General features: G+C 36.3%; 1 protein-coding gene across 1 annotated transcript in view; it reads left to right on the top strand.

The window, feature by feature from the left end:
• The window catches only part of SRBD1 (S1 RNA binding domain 1), a 410,508-nt gene that overhangs the window by 363,802 nt on the left and 27,346 nt on the right, over positions 1–19,360 (top strand). Inside the window, exons 16-18 of the mRNA XM_042781471.1 lie at positions 3,810–3,916; positions 5,407–5,582; positions 14,899–15,055. Coding sequence (XP_042637405.1) covers positions 3,810–3,916; positions 5,407–5,582; positions 14,899–15,055 — 440 coding nt within the window. The remainder of the gene's footprint in view (positions 1–3,809; positions 3,917–5,406; positions 5,583–14,898; positions 15,056–19,360) is intronic.

Below are 19,360 nucleotides of genomic sequence, written 5' to 3'. Positions count from 1 at the left end.
TCGAGTATAGCATGGATTGTGGGGCTGGCGCGGGTTCGGGCAGTGTTTCGTTCTGCTGTGCATGGGGTCGCTATGAGTCGGAAATGACTCGACGGCACTTAACAACAACAACAGTAAAAATACTATAATTGCTGAAAAACATTATATTTAATGACGTCTTTTCTGACAAATACACTGCACGTTTGTAACCTAAATGTGGTTGAAAAAATCAGTACTTTTGCCAGTAGATGATAAACTTCTTGCATACTTTGCTTTACAACTTTGCAAAGTTAATGTTTAACTTCTCCTTCAGTGAGTGGTTAAATTGACCATAATATATTAGAACATCAAATGATATACCAGTGAACAAAATACTTGTTCCTAGCCAATTTATGTATTCTTCTCACATGATGGTCTCAGTTGGCTGCATTATTTATTTATTGTCCTGTTCATTTCATGTTAAGGATTGTGTAACATGTAGTAGATAGTCTGTCTTTCTTGTTTTTTGTTTGCCTTTCTTGATTGCGTTCTATGCTGTAGCAAACTGTCAGATTGACTTCATGACCCACTCCCCTCAGCTGGTTTTAACCTGTCATTATGACGTGCTGTGGATGGGACCAGCTCCTCCAAAGCATATGGCCTTGCAAAGGTGGGATATATATATAAGTTGTGTATTATGTGTAAAACATAATCAGACTTACATTTGAAAGGAGGAAAATGGGGGTGGGGGCTGGAGGTAGGATAACCAAGATTATCAACTGCAGACATTATAGCTCGCTCATTTAGATATACCAAGTACTGTATCTGCTGGGTTTCCGGTTATGTAGAGTTGTTTGCCCCTATTCTAATGGCACCCAACTATTACTCTTAGTTTTTCCTATTTATTTATTTCTGTCTCTCCCTTATGGACAGCTATTTTTTCTTGTTGCTGTTGCTAAGCATTTACATTGCTTTCACACTGTCATCTTGTCTCTCACTCTCTCATTTTTCAAAGTCTCCTTTTCATTTTACTCCTTAAAATCTTAAAGAAAAGGCTGTCTTTTTAAAAGCTGTCCCTAAAGGAATGAGGTTCTGAGAGAAGTCTTAGGTTTTACTTTAAGATCTTTGTCATGGTTATGTTTACTTACTAGATTTTAAAAATTATATCCATATTTTTTAGCTACGACCTAAACAAAGTTACTATTATACCCTTCAGTCTTCTGGAGCAGCTTCTACTGTTATTAAATAGTAATAAAATAATTATAATACTTGAGGACTCTATTTACTGCTTTGTCTTCCTAGGAGTTTAAGATTATTAAACCTTGTCTCCTTGAAATGTATGGAGAAGAAAAGGCTGTTGCTCCAGTCTCATAGCTGCAAACAGCTACCACCACCACCACCACCACCACCACCACCAGCAGTTGCTACTGAGTCACTCCAACTCATGGCAACCTCATGTGTAGCAGAGTAAAACTGTGCTCCACAGGGTTGAAATGGCTGATTTTTCAGATGTAGATCTCCAGCCATTCTTGTGAGGTGTCTCTGGGAGGACTTGAACTTCCAACCTTTCATTTAGCAGCCAAGCACATTAACAATTTGCACCGCTTAGGGCCTCCAAACAACAACTTACAAAAAAAAAAAACATTCTATTCGGGCTTACAGTGACCCTATAGACAGAGAGTAGAACTGTCCCGTAGGATTTCCAAGGCTGTAATCTTTACAAAAGCAGACTACCTCAGCTTTCTCCTGCAAGAGGGGTAGGTTTGAATTGCACATCATTTGATTAGCAGCTGAGCACTAAACCACTGCAACACCACGAATCCTCAAACAGCAACTAAAACCAAAACCAAACTCATTGCCATCGAGTCGATTAGACTCATAGTAACCCTTCCTTAGGTTTCCAAGCAGTATGTCTGGGGAAGTAGATGCTCGACCTTCCTTCTGAGGGATGGCTGATGGGTTTGAACTGCCAGCCTTCTGGTTAGCAGTCACATGCCTTAGGCACTATGCCACCAGAGCTCCCAAAACAGCAACTAGAAGAATTTTAAAATTTGGAATAACATCAAATGGATTATGAAATATTCGTTGTTGTAATCTGACTTCAGTCCAGCAACAAATACAACTTTCAAGTGCTGCATTTCTTCAGTTTTAAGGTGCACATTTTCATACATTTTAACATCTCTGAAATCAGAATGTAACTTACAATTAATTAATGGTGGTGTTCTTGGACCTATGGTAAATCATGACATGGTTTCTACATGAAATTTACTTATTAAGCTTGAAGACATGACCAAACTGCCAACTCCTCATTGTTTTACTTGACAAACCGTTTAACAATATTCTATTTAAGGACCTATAAGGAAGGGATGGGAGTATGGTTACTGTCTAAAATCTCTTCTGTTAATAACCTTCTGTTAAGATTAAAGTAGGGTTATGCTCAGTGGCTAACCAAAAGATGAGCTGTTAAAACCCACCAGCCATTCCATGGGAGAAAAGACCTGATGATCTATTCTCATGAAAATGTATAGCCTTGGAAACCCTATGGGGAAGTTCTGCTCTGACACATACTATGGCAGTGAGTCGGAACTGACTGGATGGCACATATTACCAATAGCAGCAACAACTATCAGAGCTTATAGAATAAACATCTGAAGCTTGAAAGGAAATCTCAGAGACAGTAGAGGATTACTGTTATAAGAAAAGCGGAAGTAGTACCAATGTGCTTGTTGGCGTAATGGACAATACTGCACGGAAAACTTTCAACATCTACATCTCTTGGGTATGAAAGCGAGCCAGAAAAGTTGGACATTGAATGTGAAGAAATTTTAGAAATACCTTAACCAACTTACATTGCTTATATTTTTCTTTTTATTCATGCTATGTGGTTATAAAAAGACTAAAAGAAGTCTTTCACTATTTAAAAAATAAAAATTCTGAGTAATAAAGCGTTATGTCATGGTTTAATTTGACTGCATTTTCATTCTTGGTGGTACATAAAATAATGGTGTTTCTTCTAAGCTATTTTGTTGTTGTTGCTAGTTACTGTCATGTCGATTCCAACTCACAGCAGCCCCACGTGTGCAGAGTAGAACTGTGCTCCATAGGGTTTGCAGGGCTGTGATCCTTCAGAAGCAGATCACCAGGCCTGTCTTCTGAGGCTCCTCTGGGTGGGTTTGAACCTCCAACTGTTTAGCAAGTAGGTCCAGTGTTTTAACTGTTGCACCACCCAGATACTCTCTCTTATAAGCAATACTACCTTTGATTTGACGGAATATGATAGTTTGGTTTTTCTGTCAAACTTACTGAATATTATTTTACTGCATTCTATTATAATTATTTTCTTCTCTTAAGAAGAACTAAGGAACAAAATATATATGCAAGTGAAGATAACAATACAAGATATGAATGATCTAGGCCAGTAGTTCTTAAAGTGTGGTCATAGAATCAGCAGCAACGTCATTTCCTGGGCTTGTTAGAATGCATATTTTCAGACCCCACCGAAGACCTGTGGAATCAAAAACTATAAGAGTAGGACCCAGAAATCTGTTTTAAGAAACCTTCCCAGTGATATTGATGCAAGCTAATTTGAGAACCACTACTCCAAACAGAATTTCAGAAAAGAGAAAAATGCTATTATTGGTATAGTCAAGTCAGGTCTATGACTTCCTTGCAGAGAAAGAAAACAGATTCCTCAGCTCCGCTCAATTACATCTGCTGTGTTTAAGAGAAATGAAGAAACTTACCATGATGTGTGTCTGAGCCAGCTACCTGTAATAGAGGCAGAGTAGTGGAATAGTCCAAGAACTGGATCCCCTTCATTTTTGATTGATATTTGATCTTTGTCTTTTCAGCATGATGTATCCCAGATTTTACTCAAAGCAACACTGGACAGTATTGTAGAAGAATGTGTCAGTTTTGTGGGAGTGGATATTAACATCTGTTCAGAAGTTTTGTTAAGGTGAGCCAAGAAGTCTATGGCTGAAGATCACAGAATCTTGAATTTAATTGGCCATCCAGTCCAAACTCAGCTAGAAAAAGGAGACACATGTGTGTAAAGTTGTCAAGTACAGAAATTTCTTTGGGTTTACAAAGCTTTAGGTAGTCAGTCAGAGGGGAAGACATCATTTAAGGAAACTATTGTAACAATTCACATTATCATCTTTAATATTGCAAATCTAAAGTGAAGAGCATATGGTAACCATCGAGTGCATTAGTGTCGCTAATAGAATTTAAATAAGGTTAACATGGAAAAGAGCTGCTTCCCACCACATCAGATATATATTTTTCACTAGTTCAGCCTCTTGCATATGTTTGTCAGAGCTGGCGGGAGCCAACAGACAGATTCTGAGAGTTCAAGGTATACTTACCATATTTTCACACTGATTCTACCAGTCACATACCAAGATCTCCATCATACCATAATCCCATCTTATATACTCTTTTTCTACTATGATTATAGAAGAGCTGCTTCTTTTTGTTCACAACTTTGCATTTATTTCACAAGTCTGCAGATGAAGTATGAAATTCACTAGGTCTGGGCCATTTTGGATTGAAGCTGATATAGTGGAAAATATCCCTTAACATTTTAAGTTATTGCTTTTCTACTGTAGCTACAAAAATTTCATAATTCCATAGAATTAAGATTATATGAAAAAGTAATCTTCAGTTAAAACTAAGCAAACTACTTAGTGATATAATTTTCATACTTCTATTCAAACCATGATGTTCTTCATTAAGTATCTTTTTATAGTTCAAGTTTTTAATTAGAACAGACTTACCCAAAACAGTAACAGAAATGGTACTGCAAAGCAATTGTGGCTGTTGTGACTTTTGCTGCTAACTCATTTTGTAAGCTAAACAGGAATAAAACCAAAAAACCAAACCCTCTGCTATTGAGTCAATTCCAATTCATAATGACCCTATTGGGCAGAGTAGAACTGCCCCATAGGGTTTACAAAACTGTGAATCTTGCAGAAGCAGACTGCCTCATCTTTCTCCCTCGGAGAGGCTGGTGAGTTCAAACTGCCAACCTTTTTGTTAGCAGTCAACTGTGTTAACCACTATACCACCAGAGCTCCTAGAACAGGAATAGGCAGCATTATTACTTGATTCTGTGATGTAAAGGAGTGTAGAAATACTCTAGATAATTTTTATTTTTGGGGGTGTGGAACAGGCATCAGTGTTAACCTGTTTATCAGCATCTTTATGACAGCTACTGGTTTTGTTGTTATTTTGCATTCTGTTGCCCTTCTCTCCTCATAGACAACTCTTTCTTCTTTGTCCTTTTTATGTAACTCCTTTTTGATTAACTTACCTTAGAAACATGACAGTATGTAATTGTAATTGCTTTTATTATCCATAAGAAAATGTGTCTTTTCAAATGAGATCTTTTTTCAGTACTTTTTAAACTTTGTATCTGTCACATCATTCATTTGGTTTATTTTTTAGGCATATTGCAGGACTCAATGCCAACCGAGCCAAAAATATCATTGAATGGCGAGAGAAGAATGGGCCCTTTATCAGCCGAGAACAGCTAAAGAAAGTGAAAGGGCTAGGTCCAAAATCTTTCCAGCAATGTGCTGGCTTCATCAGAATCAACCAGGATTATATTCGAGCATTTTGCAGGTAATTATTAAAGTATATGCTTCTGTTCTATTATCAGCCTCCCCTGGGTCTTATTTTTACCCATCCTACTCACTGGTATAAATCCTGGGCATCCATTTGTTCATTCATTCAATAGGTGTTACGTGTGTTCGCTTTGCTTGGCACTTTTGTTAGCATTGGGAATACAGCAGTGAACAGGTCATCAAATCCTTTGTTCTCTTGGAGTGATGTTTTAGTCTGTTCGATAAACTAGTAAATAGTTTCAAATGGTAATAAGGGCAATAAAAATTAAAATAGAGAGATGGAATAGTGTCTTGGTTGAGTGAGATAACTGCTTTAAATAACATACTCATTGAAGAGTGATTTGAACAGAGTTTTCAGTGAAATGAAGGAGTAAATCATGCAGACATCATAGAGAAAGTATTCCAGGCAGACCAAACAGTAAATGTGCAAGGTCCTAGGGCAGGAACAACCTCAGTGGATTCAAGAAGTGAAGTGTAAGGGCAAGTGTGATTGGAGCATAGCAAGTGGGAAGGATTGGTATGAGATGGCATGACAAAGGTGACTCTACACAGTCAGTGTATACTAGCATAGCTGTTCCCCGAATTGTAGATATACTTCCCTCCTCTTTCTTCCCTCCTCTCTACGGAACATTCATTTTCAGTGGTGTATATTAAGAGCTAAACTCTTGCTCTCTAATCCAGGTGGCATAAAACCAGAGAAATTGTATAGAGTAGAACTCAGCATTTTGTGATCATGAAAGAATAGTTTTTTTGTATCTACTACTTTTGGTCTTCCTGTTCATTCATACGTATTTTTCTTTCTTTCTTTTTTTTAAATGCGTTTAATGCATTGAAATATAATTTATGTACAGTGAAATACATAAAACTAAAATGCAATGGGCCAAAGCAGTTTTTTTTTTTACAGTCTTCCATTCTTTCCCCTCCCATCCCTGGCAACCAACAAAGAAAGTTTCCCTCCATATATAAACCTTTCCTTGAACCTCAACAACAACGAACTAATACTATATTTGTCCTTCTGTGATTGACTTATGTCACTCAGCATGATGTCCTCCAAGTTCATCCATATTATGTGGTGTTTTGCAGAATGCACATTATTCTTTAATGCTGCATAGCATTCCATTATGTGTAGGTACCATAGTTTGGTCATCCACTCTTCCACTATAAATCTTGGAGATAAGTCCCTTGCCAGATATGTAATTATCAGCAAATATGAATGTGTTGCTGTCATTTTTGTTGTGTGCTTTTTCGTGGTGTTGATTTCTTTGTTCCATATAATTTTCTATGCTGAGCTCATTTTGTTTATCAAAAAACTAAGCAAACTACTTAGTGATATGATTTTCATACTTCTATTCAAACCATGATGTTCTTCATTAAGTATCTTTCTATAGTTCAAGTTTTTAATTAAAACAGACTTACCCAAAATAGTAACAGAAATGGTACTGCAAAGCAATTGTGGCTATTGTGACTTTTGCTGCTAACTCATTTTGTAAGCTAAACAGGAATAAAACCAAAAAACCAAACCCCCTGCTATTGAGTCAATTCCAACTCATAATGACCCCTATTAGGCAGAGTAGAACTGTCCCATAGGGTTTGCAAAGCTGTGAATCTTGCAAAAGCAGACTGCCTCATCTTCATTGCTGTTGTTTTAGTATTTGCTGAATATTTATGCTGGTCCTTTTTTTGATGTGAAGGTTTATCATTTTTCTTTGAGGTTACGCTGTGTTTTATAGTTTTCATCCCAAGTTTAGAACAGTCCGTTCTATCTTGTAGTTGTCTTGGCTTCCCTACCTTCTAGAAGTTCTGTAACGACACAGTTTTTTCCCTCTTTTTGTTTTGTAGTTGTCCTTATTTGTCAGTTGATGTCTCTGGTTCCCTGTTTATAATCTTGTAAGCTTCTTTACTTTGGATACTTCCATAGCTGGGTTGGTTTCTGGGCTATATCATCATGTGTGTTAATGGTCAGTTGTTGTTGGCTGTTGTTGCTTCTCTGTCCAAAGAGCTCCTTTTAGCATATCTTGTAAGGTTCGTCTGGTTTTAACAAACTCCCTTAATTTCTGCTTATCTGAAAATGTCCTAATTTCACCATCATGTTTGAGGGACAGTTTTGCTGGGTACATAATTCTTGTTTGGAAATTTTTCTCTTTCGGTGTTTTGTATATATACCATCCCATTGTCTTCTCACTGGCATGGTTTCTCGGTTGAGAAATCTGAGCTTAGTCTTATTGGTTGCCCCTTGTAGGTAACTTTTCGTTTTTCTCGTGCTGTTCTCATGATTCTTTCCTTGTCTTTGGTTTTGGTAAGTTTGATAATGATATGTCTGAGTGATTTTCTTTTGGGGTCTATGCTGTTTGGGGTTCGTTGGACTTCCTGAATGGATATATTCTCATCTTTCCTCATACCAGGAAAATTCTCTTCCAGCAAATCTTCTACAATTTTCTCTTTGATTTTATTTGTCTCTTCCTATTCTGAAATTCAATTACATGTAGGTTATTCCTTTTGATGGTATCCCCCACAAACCTTAGGCTTTCTTCATTTTGTTTTGCTCTTTTTTCTCATTTATCCCTTTCCAGAGACGTGTTCAGGTATTTGCCTTCAGTCTTCCTAATTCTGTCTTCCATTGATTCAATTCAGCTCCTTTGCCCATTCAATGCCTCATCTATTTCTGAAAATTTAGTATTAATCTTCTGGATTTCTGTGTGTAGATTTTGTATCATTTCTAATTTTTCATTTATTTTGTCATTTTTTTCTTGTATTGTCTTTTAAAATTGTTCTAGGATTTTCTCTGTGTTTTTCTTGATCTGTGTCTCAATTCATTGAAGATACCTAAGTATAATTCTTTTGAATTCCTTATCAGGAAGTTCCAGTGCTGCATCTTCCTCAGGGATATGTTTTGGGTCCGTATCCTGGTCCCTTGTTTCTCCTGCTTTATCTTGCTTTTTTGTGTGGACTGTGATGCTCTGTTGTCTCCAAGGCATTGTGTTTATATTTAATTGGTGATTTTATGTTGGAGTGACTTGCCCACGATTTTCATTTTCCTTGTTTTGTTTGTATCTACGCAAGCAGGATACTATGCTCCACTATTCGCTAGTTGACAGTACTTATACACTCACCACTTGTCTCCTTTCCTGTTGTCATTCTCTCATATGTCCCTGCTGACCTGGCAAACAGAGCCTATTCTTAGGTCCCTGGAATCCAAATGAGAATGCTGTCACTTTGAAATCCAAAATGGCCACTGCTTGTAAACATTCAAAATGGCTGCACCCATGGTCACTTTAAGTATCTAAAATGGCTGCCACTTATAAGCATTCAAAATGGCTGCACCCTCCATTCAGTAGAAAATCAACAGCTTAGGTTGTCTCCCTCTTCACTGTTTCCCTTCCTAGTCATAGGCCACCAGCACAGTCATCCCTGCAGCCCTTAGTGACCAGGGCTGATCTTTAGGTCAATTCTCAGGTCTCAACACCACTTGGAAATATTCAGGCTGTTGGTCCTATCAGAGTAGCTGACAGTCTGCAGCTCCGACTATCTCTGTACTCACTGTTTTCACTCAGGTTTTTTCACTAGTTGGTGCCTAATCCACTTCTATATAGTTCCTTTCAAAGGTCAGGGCTCCAGGATTATCTTCTGTATCTCTGTCAATTGGTTTTTCTTTTCTTTGTTGAAGAGGATCTGTGTCACTTGTCTACCTATTCCTCCAGCTTACCTCCATACTTTCTTTTAACAAAATTATAATAAAGTTATATGGAAAATTAATCTTTATTCTGAAAAAATAAACTAATGGAAAACCAGCCACACTGGATATTAGAATACATGATGAAACTATAGTAATTAACAGTTTGGTTTGATATAGAAGTAGATAGAATAGTATAGAGAGAGTCTGGAATCTACCAAAACATAGATGAAACTTATTCCATAATAGAGGTGACATGTCAGAACACTGGAGAAAAAATTGATTAGTTATCCATTAAATGGTATTATGATAACTGGCAGGAATTTGATATGTGTAGGGAAAGGTGTACTCCCACCTCACTCTTTCCCCATAACCAAATAAGTTCCAGATGGATCATAGACGTAAATGTAAAAAGTAAAATTGTAAAAGTACCAGAAGAAAAACATGGATAAAGTTTGCAGAACATTGTAATGCGGGGAAATTCTTTCTAAGGAAACCTTACAGCCCAGAAGCCAGAAATGGAAAATTAAGGATAAAATAATGCCATATTTGTAGTTTCTATGTTGTTGTCTCTCAACGAGATGGACTGACACAGTGGCTGCAGCCATTGGCTTGAGTATAGCAAGGATTGTGAGGCTGCCACAGGACATAAGGTCGCTGTGATTCGGAGCCAACTCAACAGCACCTAACAACAACAACATGTTGTTGGAAAAATATGACTAGATAATTCCAGCAGTACAAAAAGAGTAAGGTGAAAAGTAGAGCACCCACAATCTATAATGATGTAAATTGTGAAAACAATTTAACAGGGCAGGGGACGAGACAGAGCTGTGTAGGAACAGAATTTTTGTATGCTTCTGAACTTAAATTGATATCAATTTAAACTGGATTGTTATAGATTTAGAAAATTAAGTGTAATCCCCATGGTAACCACAATGAAAATATCTTTAAAATTTATCCACCCCACTCCACCTCCAAAAAAACGAGAATTAAAATGTTCACTACAAAAAAATCAGATACAAAAGAGTCAGTGTGGGAGGAAATGAGGGAGAAAAGGTGTGTTGTTTGTTAAGAGCCATCTAGTCGTTTGTAACTCACAGTGACCTATGGATAACAGAACAGAATGCTACCTGTTCCTGTATCATCCTTAGAATCATTGCTATGTTTGAGCCCATTCTTGAAACCAGTGTGTCGTTCCATCTCATTGAAGGTCTTCCTTTTTTCCACAGTCTCTCTACTTTACCAAGCATGTTTTTCTCCAGGGACCGGCCCCTCCTGATACCATGTCCAAGTGCGTGAAACATTCTTGCCATCCTGACTTCCAAGGAGCATTCTGACTATACTTGTTCCGAAATAGATTTGTTCATTCTTCTGTCCATCCACGGTGCATTCAATGCTCTTCTCCAGCACCACAATTCAAATGCATCTGTTCTTCTTTGGTCTTCCTTATTCATTGTTCCACTCTTCTGTGCACATGAGGCTATTGAAAATACCATGACTAGGATCAATTGCCCATAATCTTCAAAGTGACATCTTTGCTCTTTAACACTTTAAAGAGGTCTTTTGCAGAAATTTACCCAATGTAATACATTGTTTGATTTCTTAACTAATGCTTCCATGGGCCTTGATTGTGGATCCAAGGGAGATGAAATCCTGGACAACTTCAATCTTTTCTCCACTTATCATAATGCTGCTTGTTGGTCTAGTTGTGGGGATTTTGGTTTTCTTTATAAGGTGTAAACAAAAACTCACTGCCATCGAGTCAGATCCAACTCACAGCGACCTCTCCTTGGGTTTCTGAAGTGGTATCACTATGGAAGTAGATTACCCAATCTTCCGAGGAATAGGTGATGAGTTTGAACCGCCAGCCTTCTGGTTAGCAGTCAAGTGCCTTAGCCACTATGCTAAAAACTAATAGCAAAATGACAAAAGCCCTTCCTTATCAGTAGTTACTGTACATATGAGAGAATGTTATTCAGCCATAAGGAGAAGTGAAGTTCTGATACATGCTTGGGAAGTTAATGTTTAATGGTTTTCTCTTTTGAATGACAAAAGGTGGATGGTGTTGGTGGCTCCAAAAGTTGTTAATGTAATTAGTATCACTAAATTATACAACTTAAAAATTGTTGGAATGGCAAACTTTGTGTTATATATATTTTAACCACAGTTACTTTTAAAAACAGCCTAACTACAAGATGTTGCAGGCAAATTTATAGTCATTGTGGGAGATTTAAACATGCTTTCTCAGTAACTGATAGCTCCAGCAGTCAAAAAAACAGTATTTATTGTCTTGATTGTAGTGATAGTTTCATGGGTGTATATATGTGTCAAAAGTGATCAATTCTGCACTGTAAGTATGAGCAATTTATGTGATACTGCAATAAAGCTGTTTTTAAAAGTTTTTTTAAAAAAGAGTAAAGGATGCTTCAGTCTCTCACTTCAAAATAGTTTCTTATATATTGTCTCTAGCAAATAAATTTTTGCTTAAATTTATGCTTTCAAAAATAGTAGAGTAGGGGTCATGCTGTATAACTATTTGAAAACTTACTTTATTTGTTTCAAACATGTATCTCCAATCTTTTTCCAAATTATTACATGCAGATTTATATTATTCTTTATAATGTGTGCATACTATTTAGTTGTATGTATAATTTTACCTAAGTAGTACCCTGTTAAGGGACCCTGTTGGCACAGTGGTAAAGTGCTTGGCAGCTCACCAAAAGGCTGGTGGTTTGAATCCAGCAGCTACTTAGTGGAAGAAAGATGTGGCAGTCTACTTCTATAAAGATTATAACCTTGGAACGTCATGGGGCAGTTCTTCTCTGTCCTGTAGGATAGCTGTGAGTCAAAAAAAATCAACTCAGTGACAGTGGGTTTAGTGCCCTATTGGTGAAGATTTGGGTTGCCTTAAAGCTTTGTATTTTTCGACTTATAATTAGGTACATAAAGCTTTATGACTGTTATATCATTATATCTTCATGGTAGATCATACCTTATTCAGAATGGAATGTTGTTATCCCATGTAACATTTTTTGCTTTGATATCTTTTTTTTTTTTTTTTTAAATTTTATTGTGGTAAAATGTATATGGCAAAAAGTTTGCTATTTTTTTTTAACCATTTTAAAGTATTCAATTCAAAGACATTCATTATATTCACCATGTTGTCCAACCATTACCAGTAATCTATTTCCAAAAGTTTGCATCACCTCACACAGAAACTCTGTATGCTTTCAGCAATAATTCCCCATTCCCTTCTTCCCTCAGCTTCTGAAAACTACTGATTTCTTTTTTGTTTCTGTGCAATTGCATATTCTAGATATTTTATACAAGTGGGATTATATAATGTTTATCTTTTGTGTCTGATTTATTTCACTTAACTCAGTATTTTGAAGGTTCCTCCATGTCAAAGTATGTATCAGAACTTATCTCGTTGTAAGTATATATGTTTTGTTTATTTATTCATCTGTTGATGAGCACTTGGATTATTTCTGCCTTTTTGCTGTTGTGAATAATGCTACAGATGACATAGATAAACAGCCATCTGAGTCTCTGCTTTCAAGTCTTCTGGGTGTGTATATGTGCGTGTGTGTGTGTATTTATACACATACACATAGGAGTATAGTTGCTGAATCATATAGTAATACTACTGTATATTTAACTTTTTGAGGAACCACCAAAATGTTTTTCACAGTGAATACATTATTTTACATTCCCTACAGCAGTACGTAAGGGTTCCAATTTCTCCACATCCTCACTAACACTTGTTATTTTCTTTTTTGAATAATAGCTCTCCTAGTGGTTGTGAAGTAATATCTCATTGTGGTTCCCATTTGTGTTTCTTAATGACTAATGACATTGAGCATCTCTTTATATGCTTATTGTCCATCTGCATATCTTTAGAGGAATGTTTATTCAAGTTCCTTCTCCATTTTTTAACTGGATTGTTTGTTTTCTTCTTTCTTTTTCTAGTTGTATGAATTCTGTATATATTCTGGATATTAAACCCTTATCACATACATGGTTCCCAAGTATTTTCTCCATTTTTGTAGGTTGTTGCTTCACTTGATCAAGTCCTTTGATGCTCAGAGTTTTAAATTTTGATGACGTCTAGTTTATCTAGTTTTTTATCATTATTATTGCTTGTGCTTTTGATGTCATATTTAAGAATCTGTTGTCAAAAACAAGATCTTAAAGCCTTACCATTGTCATTTCTTCTAAGAGTTTTATGGATTTAGTTCTTACATTTCAGTCATTGATCCATTTTGAGTTAATTTCTGTTGAATATTGAGTTAATTTCTGTTGAATATGAGGACACCTAATTTGTTTGATCACCATGTTGTTGTATTTGCCTTTTCAGAACTTGCTTAGTATGTTTTATTTTCAAACTTCTGTGGCATTTTATTTTGATAACATATAGCTCAGCTCAGTGTAGTGGTTTTGTTCAGTCTTATTTTAATACATTCATGTATGTTGTATTCATTGATATGTTTAGACTTTATCTTCTCTCGTTAAATATTTTTTTCTTCTTCTTCTTTTGTAATTCTTTTCCTTTCATGCTGTTTGTTAGATTTATCAGTTTATAAGTCTTCTCCTGGTTTTTCTTCTTGTCTTCCCATCTCGTCTTTATCTCCCCTTAGTTGCTGTATGGCACCTAGCAACAACAAATGGTTTCAAAGTTGTACATCTTACTTCTGTTCTTCTGGTGCTCACCCTTACTTGTTTTTGGACTGATCTCTGCAGTTAATGGGCATTTCTATCCTCCCCTCAAAGAAAATTAGAACCTTAATGGTCCTTGTAACCTTCCTCCATGTAACTCTTCCTCCGCAGATGAGATTACCTGAGATTCAATTTCAGACTGTTACTTATTTTTATATTATGCATTAACAGTTATTTAACTTTATAAGTTTTTATGGCTTCTGTACTCATCAGTATTTCTTGTAGCCCGTATTTTCTTGAATTCATTATTTTTACTGAAGCATAGAAATTCTTTTCAGAGAGGTTATACTTAAGTCTTTAAGTGTTTGAAAATGATTTTAATTTGCCCTCCTGCTTGAAGGCTACTTTGTCTAGGCATGTGAATCTGGATTCAATTCATTTTCTTTCAGAATTTTTTAAGGTCTAGCCCCACTGTATTCTGGCATCTGATGTTTGCCAGTAAGAAATCTTATGCCACTGGGAAATCTTAGTTCCTTTCTAAGTAATCTGTTTTATTTTTCTCACTTAAAAGCCTTTTGGGCTTTTTAAATTATCACTTTTATTCTAAAGTTTCCCCACAATATGTCAAGTATCAGCCAGTTCCCATTGATCCCATTCTATACTCAATGGGTTCTTTTAATTTGAGAACTCATGCTTTCCTCCAGCTCTGGACAATCATATTATTATTACTTAATTTATCCTCCTTTATTTTCTATGTTCTCTTCTAGAATGTCAGTTACATAGGCTGAGTCAGTTAAGAATGTTTTTGGCTTTACTTAACAGAGCACCCTATACACTGTGGTTTAAACAAGTAAGTGGTATATCCTATGAAGTGAGTGGGTCAGAATCTGGTTGCTGTTTGTGTATATTTATGTAGCAGGAAAAGAAACACATTGTTAATTAAAAATTCTTTCTCTGCTCAACCTCCCCACCCCCTTTTTTTCATTGGTTACAGTAGTCAGCACAATGAATCTTCAACAACTGTTGATGTAACAAATGAGAAGCAAGGAAAGAAGAAGAGTAAAACTCCAGTGAATGTTGCGCTGAAACCAAATCCTTTGGACCAAACTTGTATTCACCCAGAATCATATGACATAGCAATGAGGTAAGTCTCAGGCCCTTGTGAAAATTCTCTGTGCCCAAGAGTGAATGCTCTCCAGCAAAGGGTCTTTGCTTTGGCGTATTGGGGACTGAAAAATATGACCATGTTTAACATGACATTTTTCAGAAGTTCTGCATTGGTGAATTATGTGATATTTTATTTCAGTGAGGAATGAAACCATTATTCTTGGCATAGTGTGAGGCTAATAAACTCTAATACTAATGGTGAATCGTGTTTAATGAAAATTGCATGGCACTCTCTTCTGTGTGTTTTAGAAATTAACAAGACATAATTGACTGGCACCTGGCTTAAAGCTTGCGCTTATCAGAAGATAAAGCCCTTTTGAAAGTAAACAGCCAACTCTCAGATTTCCTAAGTAGCCTGTTGTCCTGGCTGGTTATTACAGAGTTTAAGAAATGGCTGTCTTTATAATGCACATACATCAGCCCAACAGAATGACATGGGGGATGTTTTTGGTAATGAATGAGCATTTAAAAGTGTTAATATATATATATATATCTTATCAATACAACATTTGATTAGTAATTGTTTTAATATGTTCAAAACCTGTGACTTGTTATGCAACAAAAGTTTTTAAGGCTTTTATTGACTTAACAGACAGTGGTTTAAATGTTAGATAATGTGTAACTTCCATTGAATCCAGCTTGCTTTGACAATATTTATATTTGATTATTTTAATAAATGTCATTGATTTTCTTTCTTGTAAAAATATTTAAAACTACAAAGACTATACATAGCACATTATAGGGAACTTAGAAAATAGAGAAAGGAAGAAAAAAAAAATACTCTGCCAACATCAAAACACTGGTTCCTGTTTTTCTCCCAGCGTTTTACTATGAAAAGTCTTAAACATACACAAAAGATGAAAATTTTACAGTGAATTCCTGTTATTCACCCCTAGATTTTATTGTTAACATTTACTATACCTGTATTCCTCATTTCATCCTATCTTCTGAATGCTTTTCAAAGAAAATTGCAGAAATAAATATTAGTGAACCACTTGCCATGGAGTCAGCTCTGACTCATGGCAACCCCATGTGTATCAGATTAGAACTGTGCTCCACAGGGTTTTCAGTGGCTGATTTATTTGGAAACGGATCACTGGGCCTTTCTTCCAAGACCTGGCTCTAACCTCAAACCCTGTGGTTAGCAGCTGAGCACTCCAGTGGTTTGCATTACCCATCGGTGCCCTCCCACTAAATACTTCAGCATACATATCTATCATTAACTAGAGTTCAATAAGGGTTTATAATTTTTTTCTTTCCACATTCAATTTGCATACAGTTAAATCTTAAATACACATCAGTTAAGTTTTGACAGATACCTACACCTTTGTAACACAAACCCCCATCAAGATAATGGAACATACCATCAAATCCGAAAGAATTTCCCAATACCTGTTCCTAGTCGTTGCCTCCAGCCTACCAGAGGTAACTGCTGCTCTGATTTTTTTCTACCACACATTCATTTGAGTTTACTAGAACTTCATATAAATAATGTATGAAAAACAAACAAAACAAAACTCACTGCCATCGAGTCAGATCTGACTCATAGTGACCCCTCCTTGGATTTCCGAGGTGGTATCACTACAGCAGTAGATTGCTCAATCTTCCGAGGAGTGGCTGGTGGGTTTGAACTGCCAGCCTTCTGGTTAGCCATCATATGCCTTAGGCACTATGCCTCCAGAGCATGGTATACTAAATAATGTATAATCATACAGTTTTGTGCTTCTTTTAGGCCTCTTTCTTTCAGTGGCTTATAATATGCATCAGTAGTTCTGTTTAATGGCTGAATAATACTCCTTTTCAATTGAGTTGTTTCAATAAAGGATGCAGTGCTGAAAGCACTCATTTGTCTATGCCCTGAAATCTGGAAGTCAGCTACCTGGCCAACTGACTCAATGAGATCCATATACATGCCCATTCCAAAGTAAGGTGATCCAACAGAATGCAAAAATTATCAAAAAATGTCATTAATATCATGCAAAGCAGAATTTTGCTGAAGATAATTCAAAGACAGTTGCAGTACACATTGACAGGGAGCTGCCAGAAATTCAAGCCAGATTCAAAAGAGGACATGGAGCAAGGGATATCATTGCTGATGTCAGATGAATCTTGGCTGAAAGCAAAAAATACCAGAAAGATGTTTACTTGTGTTTTATTGATTATGTAAATACATTCAACTGTATGGATCATAACAAATTTTGGATAATATTGCAAAGAATAGGCATTCCAGAACACTTAAATTGTGCTCATGAGGAACCTGTACGTAGACCAAGAGGCAATCATTTGAGCAGAGTAAGAGGATACTACATGGTTTAAAGTCAGGAAAGAAATGCATAGGATTTGTATCCTTTCACTATACTTCACTCAATCTGTACACTCAGTAACTAATCCAAGAAGTTGGGCTACATGAAGAAGAACTTGTCATCAGGATTGGGGGAAGACTCATTAACAACCTGCAATATGGAGATGATACAAACTTGCCTGCTGAAAGCAAAGAGGACGTGACACATTTACTGCAGAAATACTTATAGCTGGACTAACAAGCAACATCATGATAAACGGAGAAAAGATTGATATGATCAAGGATTTTATTTTACCTGGATCCATGATCAGTGCCCATGGAAGCAACAGTCAATAAATCAAGTGATATATTGCATTACACAAATTTGCTGCAAAAGACCTCTTTAAAGTGTTAAAAAGCAAACATGTCACTTTGAGGAATAAGGTGCACATGACCCAAGCCATGGTATTTTTAATCGCCTCAAAGCATGCGAAAGCTGGGCAGTAAATAAATAAGACTGAAGAGGAATTGATGCCTTTGAATTATGACTTTGGCGAAGAATATTAAATACACCATGGACTGACGGAAGAACAAAATGTTTTGGAGGAAATATAACCGGAATGCTCCTTAGAAGCAAGAGTGTTGAGACTTTGTCTCCTGTAGTTTAGACATGTATATCTAAGAATGGAATTTCTGGGTAATGTGGTAGGTGAATGTTTGGTTTTCTTAGAAACTTCTAGACCTCATTCCAAGGTATTTATTTCACATTTCTATCAATGATGCATCAAGGTTCTGATTCTCCACACCTTGACATCATTTAAAGTTGGTTTTCAAAATTGCACTCATTCTAGGGGTGTATAAAATTTATCTTGTGGTTTAAATTTGCATATCACTGATAACAGATGACACTGAGTACCTTAAACCCACTGCTGTGGGGTTGGATCCAACTCATAGCGACCCCTCCATGGGTTTCCGAGGTGGTATCACTATGGAAGTAGATTGCCCAACTTTCCTTCTGAGCCTTCTGGTTAGCAGTCAGATGCCTTAAGCTCTATGCCACCAGAGCTCTTTGAGTACCTTGTCATGTACTTATTAGCCATTTGTGTAGCTTCTTTTATAAACTGTCTCTTCAAATCTTTTAGCCATTTTCTAGTTGGATTGTTTGCCTTTTTTACTATTGAGTTATAGGTGATTTTTTTTTCATCTTTTTTTGTGAACGTGTGTGGTGAAAACACATACAAGGCATTCACTAACATAACAACTTCCACGTTTACAGCTCAGGAACATTGATTACATTTTTTATGTTTTGCCACCGTTATTATTGCTATCCTTTTCCAAAATATTCCACCAGAGTTATAGGTGTTTTTTAATATATTCTGGATATTGGTCCTTTGCCAAATATATGTTTCTCACATTTTTTCTCAGTTTGTGGCTTGCTCTTCATTTTAGAAATGGTGTCTTTTGATGAGCAAAAGTTCTTGACTTTGGTGATGTCTGATTTAATATTTTCTTTTATAGTTATTGCTGTCTAAGAAACCTACCTCAAGTCATTAATGTATTCATCAACTTTTTTTTTTTTAAAAAAAAAAGCTTTATGGTTTTAGCTTTTATATTTAAGTCAATGATAAATCTCAGATTAATTTTTGTACATAGTGTGAAGTACGGGTCAAGGTTTATTTTCTTTTCCCATTATTGATATTCATTCATTTTAGTACCTGACGTTGAAAAAAAAATTTCCTTACCCATTGTTTGGTGCCTTTGTTGAAAATCAAATAACTATAAATTGTTCTCTTCCAGTGATGTATTTGTCAATCCTTATGTCAGTATCACACTCTCTTGATTACTGCAGCAGTAAACTAAGTTTTGAAGTTGTTGTTGTGTGCCGTTGAATCGGACCCAACTCATAACGACCCCTCCTTGGGTTTCCAAGGCAGTATCACTACGGAAGTAGATTGCCCCATCTTCCTTCCGAGGAGTGGCTGGTGGGTTTGAACCGCCAGC

This window comes from Orycteropus afer, unplaced genomic scaffold, assembly GCF_000298275.1.
Source record: "Orycteropus afer afer isolate SDZICR_OR568_19922 unplaced genomic scaffold, OryAfe1.0 scaffold00124, whole genome shotgun sequence".
NCBI lineage: Eukaryota > Metazoa > Chordata > Mammalia > Tubulidentata > Orycteropodidae > Orycteropus > Orycteropus afer.
This window is presented reverse-complemented; position numbering and strand designations above follow the sequence as displayed.